Source organism: Scyliorhinus canicula, chromosome 20, assembly GCF_902713615.1.
Source record: "Scyliorhinus canicula chromosome 20, sScyCan1.1, whole genome shotgun sequence".
Classification (NCBI taxonomy): domain Eukaryota; kingdom Metazoa; phylum Chordata; class Chondrichthyes; order Carcharhiniformes; family Scyliorhinidae; genus Scyliorhinus; species Scyliorhinus canicula.
Window position 1 is genome coordinate 84,745,069 of NC_052165.1, and position 20,505 is coordinate 84,765,573.

At 45.2% G+C, this 20,505-nt stretch overlaps 1 protein-coding gene across 1 annotated transcript in view; it reads left to right on the forward strand.

Moving 5' to 3' along the window:
- The window catches only part of kdm5a (lysine (K)-specific demethylase 5A), a 299,634-nt gene that overhangs the window by 102,977 nt on the left and 176,152 nt on the right, over positions 1-20,505 (forward strand). The window contains exons 8-9 of the mRNA XM_038780318.1: positions 1,719-1,828; positions 13,376-13,534. Coding sequence (XP_038636246.1) covers positions 1,719-1,828; positions 13,376-13,534 — 269 coding nt within the window. The remainder of the gene's footprint in view (positions 1-1,718; positions 1,829-13,375; positions 13,535-20,505) is intronic.

Below are 20,505 nucleotides of genomic sequence, written 5' to 3' on the forward strand. Positions count from 1 at the left end.
CACTGTACTTCAGTACCCATGGCAAATCCAAACCTCTTGACATAACCCATCTGCGACCACATCTGGTACAAAGTTCTCCAGTCGCTTGCCCAGGAATTTTGCCAGTATTTTCACGTCTATATTGAGTGGCACGATGGGTCTGTAAGATCCACATAGCCTCCTTCTGTGCTGTAGGGATTCTATTTGGCCCATCAAGTCTGCACCGACCCTCTTAAAGAACACTCCACTCAAGCCCAGTCTCCCCCCCCCCCCCCCCCCCCCCCCCCCCTCCCCCCCCCCCCCCCCAAATCCCCAGACACTGCCGACCTACCTTCCTTCCCTCTGCTCGTCACCTACCCAGACACTGCTGATCTTCCCTCTCTCTGCTGTCCACCATCGCAGCGTTGGGGGCGGGAGTGAAGTAGAGTCAGCATATTTCTTTCACCTTTTTAAATGTGTTTTATGTTTGGAAGTTTTTTGTCAACATGGGAATTGAGCAATATAAAATATTTCAACTTCAAGGGTATAATGTTTTCTGATGAGAAACGTGCCACACTCACGGCAGCTTTTTCTTTGGTTTGTGTTGTCTCACTTAAAGTCGCACCTTTCAGGAACAGAGCGGGAACTTAAGCGAGGGTCTCTCTGTTCTTCACTTCACCCAATGTTTGTTGGAGGATGGCTGATTTCACTCTATCACTTACTGCTGCAGCAGCAATAATTTCGATATTAACGTTCAAAATTATTATTGAGAAAGCATGCTTCTCACAAACCGCTGAGCTCAGTGTGTTTGTGGTGCTTTAGGTTGTGATGGCACATTGCTAGGCTGCAGTTTGTGCTCCAGATGTGGAATCATTTATATTCAATATTGTTGCATGTCAACCTAGAATTTAATGTGGAAGCATACTGTGTGGAATTCTCGAGCCCAGAAGGCTTCTCCATCGTTGAATCATATTTGAAGACGGATGGACAGATTTTTGGTGTCTGAGGGAAATGGGAAGTGGGCAGGAAAATGGAGTTGAAACCCAAGATCAGCTGTGATTGTATTGGATAGTGGAGCAAACTCGATGGACTGCAATCTCCTCCTGTTCCCATTTCTTCTGTTTCTTATGGCTTCTAATTTGAGTCGTGCTGTTCCGTGTGTTAACTTGCAATGGTTATTCATGGCTCACTTTTGTTGGGATGGAATTCAAAACAGACCCTTGCTCAATAATAATCTTTATTCGTGTCAAAGATGGCTCGGTTAGGTTTTCCCATCGCTTTGCTGTCTTGTGTCTCTGCAGTCCTCTGGTCCGAAGATTATTTTTTTTTTCAATTTTAGAGTAACCCAACTATTTTTTTCCAATTAAGGGGAAATTTAGTGTGGCCAATCCATCTACCCTGCACATCTTTAGGTTGTGGGGGTGAAACCCAAGCAGACATGGGGTGAATGTGCATACTCCATACAAACAGTGGCCCAGTGCCGGTATTCGAACCCGGGTCCTCAGCGCGTAGGCAGCAGTGCTAACCATATGCCGCCCTTCTCTGGTCAGAAGATTATTATTATTTATGTATGAACCTTCATGGTGTGTATTGTAGCTTAAAGCCCAGCCCACAACAATTATGACTTTGTGTGAGGTCCATGCATGTACACTTTGCAATGGTTTTTGGATAGCATAGTTGAAGTCCCTCTCTCTTGCTCGTATGTTGCTTAAAGTTTAATTTATTTTCGCTGGCAATTGTTGGGTTCATTTACCTTTCAGATGCGGAGTTTTCAGTGACTGTGAGATCGACGGGACACCGGAAGAACGCAGAGATACAATTGCCTCGCATGCAAATGAGACAGCGGAAAGGAGCCCTGGCTGTTAACTTTGTAAGTTCAGAGTTAGGCCGCTGCATCAGGTGACATGCATAATATAAATACCATTTTTGTTTTTAATTTCCCTCTACTTCTCTCCTTCCCTCTTCTTCCCTGGATTCTTGCCAACAGGTTTGTGTTGTTATTGTATTGCATTCAAAGAACAATACAGCACAGGAACAGGCCCTTCAGCCCTCCAAGCCTGCGCCGGCCATGGCACCTTCCTAAACTAAAACTTTCTGCACTTATGGAGTCCGTATCCTTCTATTCACACCCTATTCATATATTTGTCTAGATGCCCCTTAAATGCCGCTATCGTACCTGCTCCCACCACCTCCCCAGGCAGTGCGTTCCATATATTTACCACCCTCTGTGAAAAAACTTGTCTTGCACATCTGTTCCAAACTTTTCTCTACGCACCTTAAACCTATGTCCCCTAGTACTCGACTCTCCTACCCTAGGAAAGAGCATCTGACAATCCACTCTGTCCATGCCACACTCATAATCTTGTAGACCATTGTCAGGTTGCCCCTTAAACTCTGTCGAGTGAAAACAGAGCGAGTTTATCTAACCGAGTTTAGCTGGTGCCCTCCATACCAGGCAACATCCGAGTAAACCGCTTCTGTACCCTCTCCAAAGCATCCACATCCTTCTGGTAGTGTGGCGACCAGAATTGAACACAGTATTCCAACTCGGGTCCAGTACAGCTGCAACATGACTTGCCAATTTTTATAATCAATGCCCCGACTGATGAAGGCCGTATGCCTTCTTTTAAAAAAGATATGAAAAAATTTAGAGTACCCAATTAATTTTTTCCAATTAAGGGGCAATTTAGTGTGGACAATCCACCTACCCTGCACATCTTTAGGTTGTGGGGGCAAAACCGATGCAAACACGGGGAAAATGTGCAAACTCCACACGGACAGTGACCCAGAGCCGGGATTGAACCTGGGACCTCAGCGCCGTGAGGCATTGTGCCACCAATTTGCCTTCCATATATCTTCTTAACCACCTTATCCACATGCATTGCCACTTTCAGTGATTGGCGGACACGCACACCCAGATCTCTCTGCCTGTTAGTACTCTCGAGAGTTCTACCATTTATTGTGTAATTCCGACATGCATTGTACCTTCCAAAGTGCATTACCATCACACTTGTCCGGATTAAACTCCGTCTGCCATTTCTCTGCCCAAGACTCCAACCCGTTTATATCCTGCTGTATCCTCTGACAGTCCTCTTCACTATCTGCAGCTCCACCAATTTTTGTTTTGTCTGCGAACTTACTAATCAGACCAGCTATATTTTCTTCCAAATTATTTATATCCATCACGAACAAGAAAGGTCCTAGAACTGATCCCTGTGGAATGCCGCTGGTCACAGCCTTCCATTCAGAAAACCACCCTCCACTGCTACCCTCTGTCTCCCTCTGCCCAAGATGTGGAGATGCTGGCGTTGGACTGGGGTGAGCACGTAAGAAGTCTTACAACACCAGGTTAAAGTCCAACAGGTTTGTTTAAAATACGAGCTTTCGGAGCACTGCTCCTTCCTCAGGTGAATGCCCTCACCTGAGGAAGGTCCCCCTGCCCAAGCCAGTTCTGTATCCAAATTGCCAGCTCTCCTCTGATCCCATGTGACTTCACCTTTTGTACCAGTCTACCATGAGGTGCCTTGTCAAAGGCTTCACTGAAGTCCATGTATACAACATCTGCTGCCTTTCCCTCATCTATCATCTTTGTCACTTCCTCGAAAAACGCGATCAAATTAGTGAGTCTCGACCTCCCCCTCACAAAATCATACTGTCCATCACTAATAAGTTCAGTTCTCCATCTTCAATCTTTTCTGAATACTTAATGAGATGCTCATGAAAAAGGAGCAGTCACTCTCATCTCTTTGAACTTTTATGATTCAAATGCTCTATTTCCTTTCATGACGCAGGGAGATTACAGAGAAGTGTAAGAATTAAGGGACATTTCACTTGTCCTATAATGGACTGGGATAAGAATAATGTGGAGGTCAGAGAGGGAAAGAGTTTCTGATGTGTGTTTTGAGAATTTTGTTGTTGCAGGCTCGATGGGCCGAATGGCCTCCTGCACTGTAAAGATTCTATAATTCTAGAAACTACTGTCGCAGTGAGGAACAATCTAGTTGGTGGAATGAGGTGGATCAAATGTCAGCAGGGGAACATTTAAGGAACAGTGTCATAAGTTATCTATGAAAGTGGGCAAGGATTGATTTGCCACAGCTGCCACTGTTGCTTCACAGCGCCAGGGACCTGGGTTCGATTCCTGCTTGGGCCATTGTCTGTGCGGTGTCTGCACATTCTCCCTGTGACTGCGTGGGTTTCCTCCAGGTGCTCTGGTTTCCTCCCACAGGTCCTGAAAGATGTGCTTGTTGGGTGAATTGGACATCTGAATTCTCCCTCTGTGTACCCTAACCGGAATGTGGCGACTAATGGATTTTCACAGTAACTTCATTGCAGTGTTAATGTAAGCCGACTTGTGACATTAATGAAGATTATTATTTTTGGAGTAAAAAAATACTTAAGAGGGACAGGAGGACCAACTTCGCTGAGTTGAGAATGGGTTAATGATTTCCCACTGCGTCGACCAGCCTCCCCAGGCTAAGTCCGAGTGGTTAATGATTTCTTGGCTGTCTCCAGGTAAACTGAAATCAAAAATTCAACAGCTTAGTGACCATAATTCCATAAGGTTTCAGGTTGTCATGGATAAGGCCAAGAGTGGTCCACGGGTGAGGGTGCTTAATTGGGCAAGGGCCATTTATATCCAAATTAGACAAACTGGGGAATGTGGATTGGGAGCGGCTATCTGAGGGCAAATCCATGTCTGACATGTGGGAGGTTTTCAAAGGCCAGTTGATTGAAGTGCAGGACAGGTATGTTCCTGCAAAAATGAAGAATCGAAATTGCAGGATTCGGGAACCATGGATCACGAGGGAAATTGTAAGGGGCCATGAAATGTCTTTAGCAAACATGGTCAAGGAGAATCCCAAGGCTTTATATGCATATATTAGGAGCAAGAGGGTAGCAAGAGAAAGAATATCCCCACTCGGGGACAATGGAAGTTATGAGTGGAACCACAGGAAATGGGTGAAATCCTTAATGAGTACATTGTATCGGTATTCACCAAGGAGAAGGACAGATGTGGAGGTCAGGGATAGGTATGTGAACGCTCTTGAGAATGTCAAGATATCAAAGAAGAAAGTGTTAAATATCCTAAATTGCATTCAGGTAGACAAATCCCCAGGGCCAAATGGGATCTGTCCCAGGTTATTGCAGGAGGCATGGGGAGAAATAGCTGGGGCCTTAACCGATATCTTCACATCCTCTTTGAGCACAGGCAAAGTTCCAGAGGATTAGAGAATAGCCAATGTCATTCCCTTGTTTGAGAAAGGAAGCAGGGATAATCCAGCAAATTATAGGCCAGTGAGCCTGACATCAGTGGTGGGCAAGCTTTTGGAAAAGATACTGAGGGACAGGATATGTGCACATTTGGAGGAAAATGGACTAGTTAGGTTAGTGACCAGCACCATGGTTTTGTAGGGGGAAGATCATGTCTCACCAACTTGATTGAGTTTTTTGAAGAGGTGACAAAGAAAACTGATGAGGGAAGGGCTGTGAGTGTAATTTATATGGACTTTCGTAAGGCGTTTGACAAGGTACAGCTTGGCAGACTGGTACAAGAACTAAAATCACCTGGGATTCTGGGTGGGCTGGCAAGATGGATACAGAACTGGCTTGGTTATAGAACTTTTAAGAAATCTTACAACACCAGGGTACTCATCCTCTGATCTCCGGGTAAGCATTCTCCAAGGAGGCCTTCAGGACGTGCGACAACGCAGAATCGCCGAGCAGGAACCTATAGCCAAGTTCCGCACACATGAGTATGGCCTCAACTGGGACCTTGGATTCATGTCGCATTACATGCACCCCCCACCATCTGGCCTGGGCTTGAGAAATCCTACCAACTGTCCTGGCTCTCTGGCTCTGTAAAGACTTAATTACCTGCAAATGTCCGCATTCAAAGTACTGTCTTGCATCTTTGACTTTGTCTGTATAAATGTTTCTGGAACCTACCTCTTCATTCACCTGAGGAAGGAGCAGTGCTCCGAAAGCTAGTGATTTGAAACACACCTATTGGACTTTAACCTGGTGTTGTAAGACCTCTTGCTGTGCTCACCCTGGTCCAACGCCGGCATCTCCACATCTTGGTTATAGAAGACAGAGAGTAGCAGTGCAAGGGTGTTTTTCAGAATGGAGATCTATAGCTAGTGGTGTTCTGCAGGGATCAGTGCTGGGACCTCTGTTGTTTGTAGTATATATAAATGATCTGGAGGAAAATGTGGGTGGTCTGGTTAGTAAGTTTGTGGATGACACGAAGATTGGCAGAGTTGCTGAAAGTGCCAGTGATTATCAGAGGATATAACAGATAGATTGGAGACTTGAGCACAGAAATGGCAGGTGGAGTTCAATCCGGACAAATGCGAAGTGATGCATTTTGGAGGATCAAATCTAGGTATGAATTCTACTATAAATGGCAGAATCCTTTGGTTCAGCATACTGAGGAATCTGGGCGTGCAGGTCCACAGTTTCCAAAAAGTGACAACACGGGTGGTCGAGGTGATTAAGAGAGCATATGGCATGTTTACCTTCATCAACCGGGGCATTGAGTACAGGAATTGGGAAATCATGTTGCAGCTACATAAAACCTTGGTTCGGCCGCATCTGGAGTATTGCGTGCAGTTCTGGTCACCACATTATCAGAAAGATGTGGAAGCTTGGAGAGAGTGCAAAGAAGATTCACCAAGATGTTGCTTGGTCTTGAGGGTGTTGGCTATGAGGAGAGGTTGAATAAACTAGTTTTCACTGGAAAGACGGAGGCTGAGAGGAGACCTGATAGAGGTCTGCAAAAGTATGAGAGGCCTAGACAAGGTGGATAGTCAGAGGCTTTTTCCAAGTGGAAGTGTAAATTACATGGGATGCAGGTTGAAGGTGAGAAGGGAAAGTTTAAGGGAGATGTGTGGGGTACTTTTGGCACACAGAGTGGTGGGTGCTTGCAAAGCGCTGTCAGAGGATATGGCTGAAGCAGGCACATTAGCAACATTTAAGAGGCACCTGGATGGGTCCATGAATAGGGAGGACATAGAAGGATATGGTCCGAGTAAGGGCAGAAAGTTAATTGTTTTTAGTTCGGGCATTATGATCAGCACAGACTTGGTAGGGCCGAAGGGCCTATTCTCGTGCTGTCCTTTTCTTTGTTCTTAAAACTGTAATTGCAGAATAATTGCCTTTAAATAGGAGTCTGCGTATAGTGAGGTACATTCTCATGAGCAGCCAAAACCAGAGCTCCCTGGACAATGAGAGAGTAAGGTGAAGCAGAGAAAATGTAATGTGACACATGTCAAGTTGATAATACAAGCAGAATGTACCAAGTTAAAGGGAGCGGGGGGAGTGGCAGAGGTGGAAATGGATATTCGGGTAAGAGAAAGAATGAGAAGAGGCTGACCACTGATATGAAAGTGAATCCAGAAATCATCGGCAGGCATATTCATTGTAAAAGGACAGTAGAAGATGGGAGGGGGAGTTTAGATCTTCAGGATCTAAAAGTGGATTGCCACATGCAGGCACAGGACTTGACTAACATTCTAAATGACTAGTTTGCATCTATTTTTACCAAAAAGATGATGCTACCAAATTTTAGAGTGAAAAGAAGGTAATTGAGAGAATGGATGAGCTTTAAGTTGACACAGACTAGGTACACTGTAAACTCTCCTGCCCCAGACCTGGGGTCAAGACGATTCTGGTTCCTGGAATTTTCTGAATTATAGAATTGTCTGGATTTCTGAACAATATTAGAATGCCTCATCTCAGGAGTATGGACCGGATGCACCTGTGCCAAAAACTGGCAAAACATTATGAAGCAATGATATTTAAAAAAAAAAAAAATAATAATTTATGGGATTTGGGTTTTGCTGGCTGTGCCAGCATTTTTTGCTCATCCCTAGTTTCTGTTAAGAAAGTGGTGGTGAGCTGTCTTCTTGAACTGCTGCTTGTTGATGGGGTGACATTTGGCTCAATACTAGCATCCGTAATGCTGGTGACCTCTGCAATTTGCCGAGATGGATTATTCACCCAGCACTTCTGGCTGAATATTTTTGATGCTTCTGCCTTACCTTTTACACTGATGTGCTGCATCATTGAGGATGGGGATATTTGTGGAACCTCCTCCTCCAGTGAGTTGTTTAATTGTCCATCACAGTTTAATGTGGCAGGGCTGTGAACGTAACTCTGTTTATTACTTGCAGCTTCTGTTTGGCACGCATGCCATCCAATGTTGTAGCTTCACCGTAAGCAGTTTTACAACACCAGGTTAAAGTCCAACAGGTTTAGTCCACAGGTTAACCTGGTGTTGTAAGACTTCTTACTGTGCTCACCCCAGTCCAACGCCGGCATCTCCACATCGTAGCTTCACCAGGTTGACACCTCATTTTGTGGTATGTCTGGTGCTGCCCCTGTCATGATCTCCGTTCTTCATTGAACCGGGGCTGATCCTCTGGCTTGGTGGTAATGGTAGAGTGGTTCATATACCGGGCCATGAGATTACAGATTCTCGTAGAGTACAATTCTGCTGCTGCCAATGGCCCACAGTGGTAGTTCAATCTTGAGTTACTAGATCTGTTTGAAGTCTATCCAATTTAGCACGGTGATTGTGCCTCACAACGTGATGGAGGGTATCCTCAATGTGAAGATGGGACTTTGTCTCCACAGGAACTGTGCGGTGGTTACTCCTCCTAATACTGTCATGGACAGATGCACCTGTGCCAGGCAGGCACAGGGTGACGTCAAGCAGGTTTTTCCCTCTTGGTCCCAATACCATGTGCTTTCATTTTGCTAACTAACCAATTTTATCAAAAGTCTTTTGAAAATCTCAAGTATACTATGTCTGTCAATTCTGTCAATAATATCCTCAAAAAAAACTCCCAGCAGATGACTCAAATATGGTTTCTCATTCATAAATCTATGTTGACTATGCCCAATGAGATCATTATTATCCAACTGTTCATTTACTGCATTATGGGATTTTATTGCATTTTGGGGAAGTTTGAGAGAGCTGAGATGAGTGAGGAGTGAGTAAGGAGGAGAAGGTGCTAGAGGTGTTGAGGGACAGATCAAAATGTGATTTGGTTATAAGAGTCACCCTTCCACCACAGCACTCCCGTGAGGCTGGTGTTAGAAGGTAACCTAGAGGGGAGGATTTGATCAACGGGATAGTGTATCATTAACTGTGAGCCAGATTCCCAGATCAAAGCCAACATGACAATGCAGTCATTTGGAATAAGATCGCGGTTAGAAAGGGACTTGTTCATAATTGAGCAGACATTCTGGATGGTGATCTGGAGAGGGGCAATAATTGTTACTCTGCCATCTAACTTGTTTGTAATTTCTCCAGAAATCTGTACTACTTCATCATCTTTGATAAAAGGTCCCATGTGGTACCTTGTCAGAGACATTCTGCCAGTTGATGTGCACAACACCGTCTGCATTTCTCTGTCTATCATGTTTGTTTGCCCTTAAAGTGTTTTGAGATCTAACATTTTCCCTTCATCCATTATATCACCCGACTGCTCACAACACTTTAGAATTCATCTCCTCTATGATATCCCATTAATGTAAGTTGATTGATAGCTGTGAAACTATTTTGATTGTCATAAAAACATATCTGGTTCACTAATGCCCCTGGAAATCTGCCATCCTTACCTGATCTGGCCGACATGTGACTTCAAATCCACAGCAGTGTGGAACTGTGAGTACTTTTGCTAAGTTTGCAGATGACACAAAGATATGCAGAGGGACAGGTAGTATTGAGGAAGCAGGGAGGCTGTAGAAGATCTTAGACAGGCGAGGAGAGTGGCAAAGAAGTGGCTGATGGAATACAATATGGAAAAATGTCACTTTGGGAGGAAGAATGGAGGCATAGACTATTTTCTAAATGGGAAAAGTCTTAGGAAATCAAAAGCACAAAGGGACTTGGGTGTCCTAGTTCAAGATTCTCTTCAGGTTAATGTGCAGCAGTTAGGAAGGCAAATGCAATGTTAGCATTCATGGCGAGAAGGCTAGAACACAAGAGCAAAGATGTACCTCTGAGGCTGTATAAGGCTCTGGTCAGACTCCATTTGAAGTATTGTGGGCAGTATCGAAGGAAGGATGTGCTGGCCTTGGAAAGGGTCCAGAGTTCACAAGAATGATCCCTGGAATTAAGAGCTTGTCGTATGAGGAACAGTTGAGGACCCTGAAACGAAAGAGAAAATGCTGGAAAATCTCAGCAGGTCTGGCAGCATCTGTGGGGAGAGAAAAGAGCTAACGTTTCGAGTCCGATGACTCTTTGTCAAAGCTCAAAGAGTCATCAGACTCGAAACGTTAGCTCTTTTCTGTCCCTACAGATGCTGCCAGACCTGCTGAGACTTTACAGCATTTTCTCTTTGGTTTCAGATTCCAGCATCCACAGTAATTTGCTTTTATCCATATGGTTGAGGACCCTGGGTCTGTACACATTGGAGTTTAGAAGGATGAGGGGGATCTGATTGAAACTTGCAGGATACTGAGAGGCCTTGATAAAGTAGATGTGGAGAGGATGCTTCCATTTGCAGGAAAAACTAGAACCTGAGGGCACAGCATCAGACTGAAGGGGCGATCCTTTAAAACTGAAATGAGGAGGAATTTCTTTAGTGTGAGGGTGGTGAATCTGTGAAGGCTGTGGAGGGCAAATCACTGAGTGTCTTGAAGACTGAGATAGTTCTTGATTAATATTGGAATCAGGGGTTATGAGGAGGAGGCAGGAGAATGGGGATGAGAAACAGGAATGCGGAATATTTGGCTAATGGTAAAAGTCTTGGCAGTGTGGATGAGCAGAGGGATCTCGGTGTCCATGTACATAGATCCCTGAAAGTTGCCACCCAGGTTGATAGGGTTGTGAAGAAGGCCTATGGTGTGTTGGCCTTTATTGGTAGAGGGATTGAGTTCCGGAGCCATGAGGTCATGTTGCAGCTGTACAAAACTCTGGTACGGCCGCATTTGGAGTATTGCGTACAGTTCTGGTCGCCTCATTATAGGAAGGACGTGGAAGCTTTGGAACGGGTGCAGAGGAGATTTACCAGGATGTTGCCTGGTATGGAGGGAAAATCTTATGAGGAAAGGCTGATGGACTTGAGGTTGTTTTCGTTAGAGAGAAGAAGGTTAAGAGGTGACTTAATAGAGGCATACAAAATGATCAGAGGGTTAGATAGGGTGGACAGAGAGAGCCTTCTCCCGCGGATGGAGGTGGCTAGCACGAGGGGACATAGCCTTAAATTGAGGGGTAATAGATATAGGACAGAGGTCAGAGGTGGGTTTTTTACGCAAAGAGTGGTGAGGCCGTGGAATGCCCTACCTGCAACAGTAGTGAACTCGCCAACTTTGAGGGCATTTAAAAGTTTATTGGATAAGCATATGGATGATAATGGCATAGTGTAGGTTAGATGGCCTTTAGCTTTTGACTTCCCATGTCGGTGCAACATCGTGGGCCGAAGGGCCTGTACTGCGCTGTATCGTTCTATGTTCTATATCAGCCATCATTGAATGGTGGAGTAGACTCAATGGGCTGAGTGGCCTAATTCTGCTTCTATGACTTATCTACAGTCAGTTCCCTTTGGACATCAACACTTCTCCATTTAAGAAATGTTTTTCTACCAAAGTGAATAGCCTCACACTTAGTCACATTATATTCCATCTGCCATGTTCTAGTTTAGCTCACTCGGCTAAATCATTGGCTTTTAAAGCAGACCAAGCAGGCCAGCAGCACGGTTTGATTCCCGTACCAGCCTCCCCGGACAGGCGCCGGAATGTGGCGACTAGGGGCTTTTCACAGTAACTTAATTGAAGCATACTCGTGACAATAAGCGATTTTCATTTCATTTTCTTGCCCACCCTCTCAGCTTGTCCAAATCCCTTTGCAGCCTCCTTGCATCCTCCTCGCAACTCACATTCTCACCTAATTTTGTGTCATCAGCAAATTTGGAAATATATATATTTTTTTTAAAGGAGTTTAATTGTTCACCTTTTCAGTCCTTAAAAAGGAACCATCTCACTGTTGATGTGCCACCTCAGTTAACCAGTTTTCTCAAGTCTGTCCTCGTGCATTCAGTTTTTCCATTGGCATTTTCCTTTCCAAGTCGGATAAGAAGTTTCATTTTGTGGTCATTACTGCCAAGATGCTCAACTACATTTAGACCACCTATCTCTTTTTCAGTATTCATAACCAAATATAGCAACACCGTTGTCACCTGGCTAATATGCTGCTTGAAGAAGAATTCCTATACATGTTTCAGGAATTCAATTTCTTTGTTGAATCATAGAAATATCTATTGAGAAGGTGACTACATGACTCTGCTGTTGCTGGCTTTACCACTCCGTTCTGAGCTCAGTTTCCCTTTAAACAAAGGGCAGTCATCCGTCTTGTGTAACACAATGGTTTGGGCCATGGTGGTAAATTGTGTTAACCGGGTGTGGCTCAGGAGTCCCACTCTGACATGGAGTCTCTGCTGCATTTGCTGCAGAGGAAGATGATGAGTTGAGAAGGCGCGTGATTCGCTGGCCTCAACTCACTCAGCTGGGCTTTTTGTTTACACTTCCCTCTTTCAATGCTCTGCTAAACAGTCAGCCTCCAGCAATCACGGCCGTCAGCAACTCCCTCCCAGTTGTCGGTGTCAATATCTGCCATCTTCATAGCTTAGCTCACTCGCGGGTGTTCTTGTAGTGGAGGTACGTTTGTCCAAGAGGTTGTGACCGTCACCCATCTGATGAACGTGGTCCGCTCCAGGACCTGGGTTTTTGATCTGAAAATGCCAAGAGAAGCCAAGGACACATTTAAGACAGTGAAGGTGGAAACTGTACAGTCGTTTCTCCTGCTTAGCATATGTTATCCAGGTCTCACCACTGTGCAGAGGAGTGCACGGAGGGTGCAGGCTTGGTAGACTCAGTTTGCTGTTCTTGGTCCGAAGATGTGCAAGTAAAGTGGGGTTATGGGGTTGCAGGGATCGGGCTGGGGAGTAGGTAGGGTGCTCTTTGGGAGGGCTGGTGCAGACTTGGTGCGGCTGAATGTCCTCCTTGTGCACTGTAAGGATTCTGAGGGTGCTGTTTCACACTCGGACTTAGTTTGGACATAACAGCTGCAGCTTTCTTGATGCATGTGTTGATCTCAAAAGTGACATTGCTGGTGATTGTAAAGCCTAAATATCTGAAGCAATCCAGCGTCAACCTGTTAATGCTGATAGATGGTGGTATGGCAATAGCCCAGATCATGGCATTTGTCTTGCTGATGATGGTGTTCAAAGCAAACTCTTTGTGGGGTGTGAGTCTGTCTGTGTTGCAGACGTTCCTAAGGAAGCATTGTTAATGTGTCAAAATTTAATGAGTCAAGATGAAAAGTAGATGAGTTACTTGAATTAGATCGCTCCCAATGTGTCTCACTCATTTATTGAACTACTGCTTACTTGTTTATCTCTTGCAGATTGACCTGTATGTTTGTCTTGTCTGTACACGCGGGGATGATGAAGACCGCTTGTTGTTATGTGATGGATGTGATGATAGTTATCACACGTTTTGTCTCATTCCTCCCCTCGTGGACGTGCCCAAGGGAGACTGGAGATGTCCGAAGTGTGTGGCTGAGGTAAGCTCCTGCCAGTTTTTATCTCATATTTTTCTGTGGGTTGAGGCGGTGATAAAGTGCTCATTTCTGCTAAATTCAGTCCACTGTTTATTTTTTTTTTTTTTAACGAACACTTTTATTGAGGTATTTTTTGGCATTGTAAACAGTTACAGATTACAGAAATATACAAACAGCAACGGAAAACCAACACTTCAACCAAACCATAGTGCACATAACCGCTCTGCTCCCATAAACACTACCTGCCTATTTGTCCCTCCTACTCTACTCTAACCAGTCCGCTCTTTATTGCTAATTTTAAAAATGGAGTTGTCTGGAATGTTGGCACCATCATGGGGAGTAGCTGCATGAAGTTTGTTTATGATTTATTTGTTTTTTTTTGATCATTCAAGATACTTTCTAAATCACAAGTGCAACAAATTGTGCACTTTTCTCTCATTGTGACAATTTCGTTGCAGCATTTGAATTTTATAGTGGGTTGCAATGTTGCTAAACGTTCAGTTCCGTTGCTGGAAGTATGAGTGATGAATTAAGTATAGATTTTGTAATGAAACACACACTTTCCATTTTGGACTGAAATTTAAAATTCAAGCGTTTCCTTTCTTACCAATTTTTTTTCTCGTACAACCACCTGACTCGTACAACCTGCAGCTCCTGGAGCCTATGTTCCCGTCAGTTTTCTTTCTTTGTCCCCTGTTAGGACACCCTGGCCGAGTGCATGGTCAGTTCCAGCCCCAGAGTCCCAACATAAGTGAATTCACCAATAATTTGTGTGTTTTCCTGAGATCTTTAACCCATGACTGCTCCAATGAGTTGCAGGCAACACATTTGGAAGTAACACATCAGAAAATTGTTTATTTATAACGAGAGTAAAAGATGAACATTTAATGGGAATAATGGAACAAAGTCTATCTATTCCCAAAACCCCGTCCCACCCTCCACCCAGACACACACAAGCCAGCACAAGGAAAGGGGTGGTTGGGGGGGGGGGGGGGGAGTGGAGTAGGAAAGGTTAAAAAATAACAAGGATTCAGAGTTCTGAGAGATTTGAGGATCCTTGCTGCTGGGGTTGTGGTTCTCGAGGTGCCGGTCTTCAAATGCGACCATTGGGGAATTGATTTACAAAGGAGATTCCGGTCTATGCAATTCCATCCTACGACCACCTCTCTCACAAGATTCAGGTCGGTGCAGTTCTATCCTTCGGACACCACATGGAGCCTCCAACTCCCTGATAAATTACTGGAGCTCTGTACCTGAGAAATTACAGCAGGCCCTATTTCTGGTCTGTCTTGTTTGCCTGAACTCGGTGCATGCCTCCGTATTTTCTGCAATAGTCTACCGTGGGGAACCTTAACAAACGCTTTACTGAAATCCATATACCGCTTTACCCTCATCCACCTGTTTGGTCACCCTCTCAAAGAACTCAATAAGGTTTGTGAGGCACAACCTACCCTTCACAAAACCGTGTTGACTATCTCTAATCAAATTATTCCTTTCCAGATGATTATACATCCTATCTCTTATAAACCTTTCCAAGACTTTGCCCACAACAGAAGTAAGGCTCACTGGTCAATAGTTACCGGGGTTGCCTCTACTCCCCTTCTTAAACCAGGGGACAACATTTGCTATCCTCCAGTCTTTTGGCACTATTCCTGTAGACAATGATGACTTAAAGATCAAAGCCAAAGGCTCAGCAATCTCCTCCCTAGCTTCCCAGAGAATCCTAGAATAAATCCCATCCGGCCCTGGGGACTTGTCTATTTTCACTCTTTCCAGAATTGCTAACACCTCCTCCTTATGAACTCAAGCCCTTCTAGTCTAGTAGCCTGTATCTCAGTATTCTCCTCGACAACATTGTCTTTTTCCTGTGTGAATACTGGCGAAAAATATTTATTTAGCATCTCTCCTATCTCCTCGGACTCCACGCACAACTTCCCACTACTGTCCTTGACTGGCCCGACTCTTACCCTAGTCATTCTTTTATTCTTTTTTAAAAATTTTTTAGGAGTACCCAAATCATTTTTTTCCAATTAAGGGGCAATTTAGCATGGCCAATCCACCTACCCTGCACATCTTTGGGTTGTGGGGGCGAAACCCACGCAAACACGGGGAGAATGTGCAAACTCCACACAAACAGTGACCCAGAGCCGGGATCGAACCTGGGACCTCGGCGTTGTTAATTCTTTCATTCCTGACATATCTATAGAAAGCTTTAGGGTTATCCCTGATCATACCTGCCGAAGACTTCTCATGTCCCCTCCTGGCTCTTCTTGGGTCCTTCCGAGCTAACTTGTAACTCTCGAGTGCCCGAACTGAAACTTCACGTCTCATCTTTACATAAGCCGCCTTGAACAAGTTCCACATTTCCATTGTGCCCATCCCCTGCAATTTCCCTCCCCATCCGATGCATCCTAAGTCTTGCCTCATCGCATCATAATTGCCTTTCCCTCAGATATAACTCTTGCCCTGCGGTCTATACCTATCCCTTTCCATCACTCAAACTCTAATTATAGTGTTTCCAGTCAATATTTGGAAAGTTAAAGTCCCCCATAACAACTACCCTGTTACTTTCGCTCCTATCCAGAATCATTTTTGCAATCCTTTCCTCTACATCTCTGGAACTTTTCAGAGGCCTATAGAAAACCCCTAACAGGGTGACTACTCCTTTCCTGTTTCTAACCTCAGCCCATACTACCTCAGTAGACGTGTCCTCATCAAACGTCCTTGACTAACAATGCCACCTCTCCCCCTCTTTTACCACCTTTCCTAAGCTTACTGAAATATCTAAACCCATGCACCTGCAACAACCATTCCTGTCCCTGCTCTATCCATGTCTCCGAAATGGCCACAACATCGAAGTCCCAGGTACCAACCCATGCCGCAAGTTCACCCACCTTATTCTGGATGCTCCTGGCATTGAAGAAGACACACTTTAAACCACCTTCCTGTCTGCCGCGGTACACTCTTCAAACTTTGAAACCTTACTCATGACCTCACTACTCTCAGCTTCTTGTGTACTGGAGCTACAATTCAGGTTCCCAACCCCCCGCTGAACTAGTTTAAACCCTCCTGAAGAGCATTAGCAAATTTCCCCCCCCCAGGATATTGCTACCCCTCTGGTCCAGGTGTAGACCATCCCGTTTGTAGAGGTCCCACCTACCCCAGAATGAGCCCCAATTATCCAGGAATCTGAAACCCTCCCTCCTACACCATCCCTGTAACCACGTGTTCAACTGCTCTCTCTCCCTATTCCTCGACTCGCTAGCACATGGCACGGGTAACAACTCGGAGATAATAACTCTGTTTGTCCTAGATCTAAGTTTCCACCCTAGCTCCCTGAATTCCTGCCTTGCATCCCTATCCCTTTTCCTACCTATGTCGTTGGTGCCTCTGTGGACCACGAGTTGGGGCTGCTCCCCCTCGAGGATCCCAAAAACACGATCAGAGACATCACGGACCCTGGCACCTGGGAGGCAACACACCAACTGCGAGTCTCTCTCATTCCCACAGAATCTCCTATCTATCCCCCGAACTGTGGAGTCCCCAATGACTAATGTTCTTCTCCTCTCCCCCCCCCCCCCCCCCCCCCCCCTTCCCCCTTCCCTTCTGAGCAACAGGGACAGACTCTGTGCCAGAGACCTGTACCCCATGGCTGACCCCTGGTAAGTCTCTCTCTCTCCTCCTCCCCCCCCCCCCCCCCCCGGGACTGCTTCCTCCCAGCCCCTGTCACCGTCACCCAGCTATCTTTATTCTTTGGCGTAACTACCTCCCTGAAGCTTCTATCTATGACCACCTCTGCCTCACGAATGATCCGAAGTTCCTCCAGCTCCAGCTCCCTAAAATGGTTTCTGAGGAGCTGGAGATGGGTGCACTTCTAAATCTGCTTTGAACCCTCTCCAAGGCCTTGACATTCTTCCTGGAATGTGGTATCCAGAATTAGACTTGTCACTCTAACTGAGGCTGAACTAGTGTTTATTAACACTTGGCATAACTTGTACTGTTATGGCACCCTGGGCGAGTGCACGGCCAATTCCAGCCCCACAGACCCCCGAGTCCCAACACAAGTGAATTAACCAATAATTTGCGTTTTCCAAAGATCTTTAACCCTTGACTACTCCAATGGATAACAGACACCATATTTATAAGTCAAGCGTGAGCTAACTGTTTATTTATAAATATTCATCTTTTCCTTTTTTATTAAGAAATAGCAGAACAAGGGTCTATCAGTCTACCTAATTAGAACATTACAGTGCAGTACAGGCCCTTCGGCCCTCAATGTTGCGCCAACCTGTGAAACCAATCTAAAGCCCATCTACCCTATTCCATTATCATCCACATGTTTATCCAATGACCATTTAAATGCCCTTAATGTTGGCGAGTTCACTACTGTTGCAATCATGGCATTCCACGCCCGTACTACTCTCTGAGTAAAGAACCTACCTCTGACCTGATCTGTCCTGTATCACTATTCCTGTAGACAATGATGACATAAAAATCAATGCCAAAGGCTCTGCAATCTTCTCCCTAGCTTCCCAGAGAATCCGAGGATAAATCCCATCCAACCCAGGGGACTTATCTGTTTTCACACTTTGCAGAATTGCTAACGCCCCCTCCTTATGAACCTCAATCCCATCTAGTCTAGTAACCTGTATCTCAGTATTCTCCTCAACAACATGGTCTTTTTCCTGTGTGAACACTGACGAAAAAATTCATTTAGCGCCTCTCCTATCTCCTCGGATTCCACGCACAACTTCCCACTATTGTCCTTGACTGGCCTTACTCTTACCCTAGTCATTCTTTTATTCCTGACATACCTATAGAAAGCTTTAGGGTTTTCCTTGATCCTGTGTGCCAAGGACTTCTCATGTCCCCTCCTGGGTCTTCTTAGCTCTCTCTTTAGGTCCTTCCTGGCTAACTTGTAACTCTCTCAAGCGCCCTAACTGAACCATCACGTCTCATCTTTACATAAGCCTCCTTCCTCTTGACAAGTGATTCAACTACTTTAGTAAACCACGGTTCCCTTGCTTGACCACTTCCTCCCTGCCTGACAGGTACAGAGTTATCAAGGACACGCAGCTCGTTCCTTGAACAAGCTCCACATTTTCATTGTGCCCATCCCCTGCAGTTTTCCTCTCCAGCCGATGCATCCAAAGTCTTGCCTCATCGCATCATAATTGCCTTTCCCCCAGCTATAACTCTTGCCCTGTGGTATATACCTATCCCTTTCCATCGCTGAAGTAAACGTAACCAAAGTGCTCACCTACCTCCAAATCTAACACCTGGCCTGGTTCATTACCCAGTACCAAATCCAATGTGGCCTCGTCTCTTGTTGGCCTATCTACATATTGTGTCAGGAAACCCTCCTGCACACATTGGATAAAAACGGACCCATCTAAAGTACTCGATCTATAGCGTTTCCAGTCAATATTTGGAAAGTTAAAGTCCCCCATAACAACTACCCTGTTACTTTTATCCCAAAACCCTGTCCAACCCTCTACCCAGACTCACCGAGAGGCACAAAGTAGGTTTTTGTGGGTTAAAATAAATGTGGATTAAAAGGTAGGTTTGAGATGAGTCTTCTCTGCTGAGGTTGCAGGCTGTGGGAAATGGATTGACTCGAGGTTTATGTTGGCGCAATTCCATCCTTCAACCATCAGATGGTGTTTTTACCCCAGAGCTCCAGGTCAGTGCAATTACACCCTTTTGCCACCAAATGGCACTAGGTACAGTGTGTTCAGATCAGTGCAATTCCATCGCCGGCCCCCAGGTGGTGCTGTACACAGGATATTCAAATCAGTGCACTTCTGTTCTTCTACAACCAGATGGAGCTCTTGCCTCCTGGTAAGATTGCTGTCACTCCCTTATGGGTACATAGATTTGTTCTCCTATTCCTGAACCGTACACCAGACCTCTGGCCGCATTTTAAGGAATATTCTCGGTTTAATATTCAATTTTGAGCTCTTCCCTGCCACTGATGCACACAGTTTGAAGATTGCTAACCTGTGGGCTAATGGCTTGCATTTCAGGATCTCTTTCCCAGGGGCTGTCTGTGTCTCTTTAAGCAAGAAAGTCTTCACAGAGTTAGCTCGACTGCCTCTTAAAATCGTCAGGCAGAAGAGAGAGAGAGAGAGAGAGAGAACCTTCAGGGTCTTTACTAGCTGAGCTTTCTTCACAGAACTGAACAAAAGAATAAACTCTTCAGAAGACCCGCCTTCATTCTTGAAAGTTTTGACTGGCTTCACCAACCACAGGCAACGACAGGAGAAGGCTGAAAATTCCACATACACTAATTGGCTGCTTGCCAAGTCTATCAAACGACATTGCTGGTTCTGCCACAAAACCTAGAGGGGATGTTGTGGCCTGGCCCAACAGGACAGGGGTGTTCCAGTTCTGACTAAAGTATAGTTTAAACAGAAATCCCAAAGGTTGCAGTAATGTTGTAGCAGTTAAGCAGAAGACAGTAGATCAAAGTGGGCAGCAGGACCGGGATAAAAGGAGGAGCACAGGACAGACGACAGGGTTTTACAACAATAACCTAAGAGTATTCTGTGAGTGAGAAATTGAGTCGTGGTGTTCGGGAGGTTGACCACAGATTTCTGTGCACAATGCTCTGCATATGCCCTGAAGATTTTTAATGACCTGCGCCAGCTGAATGAGCTTATACAATGCCAGAATATCAAATTTGATCAACGCATAAGCAGCCAGTGTCTTTGTTAATTCCTCCTGAAACAACGAGAATTACAAAGTAAGATTCACTGCTGCCTCCGAGTGCCAAGAACCCGGGTTCAATTCTGGCTCGGCTGACTGTGGAGTTTGCACTTCCTCCCTGTGTTTGTGTGGGTTTCCTCCGGGTGCAAATATGTGCAGGTTAGGTGGATTGGCCACGGTAAATTGCCCCTTAGTTTCCAAAAGGTTAGGTGGGGTTACGGGGATAGGGTAGGGATGTGGGTCTGGACAGAGTGCTCTTTCGGAGG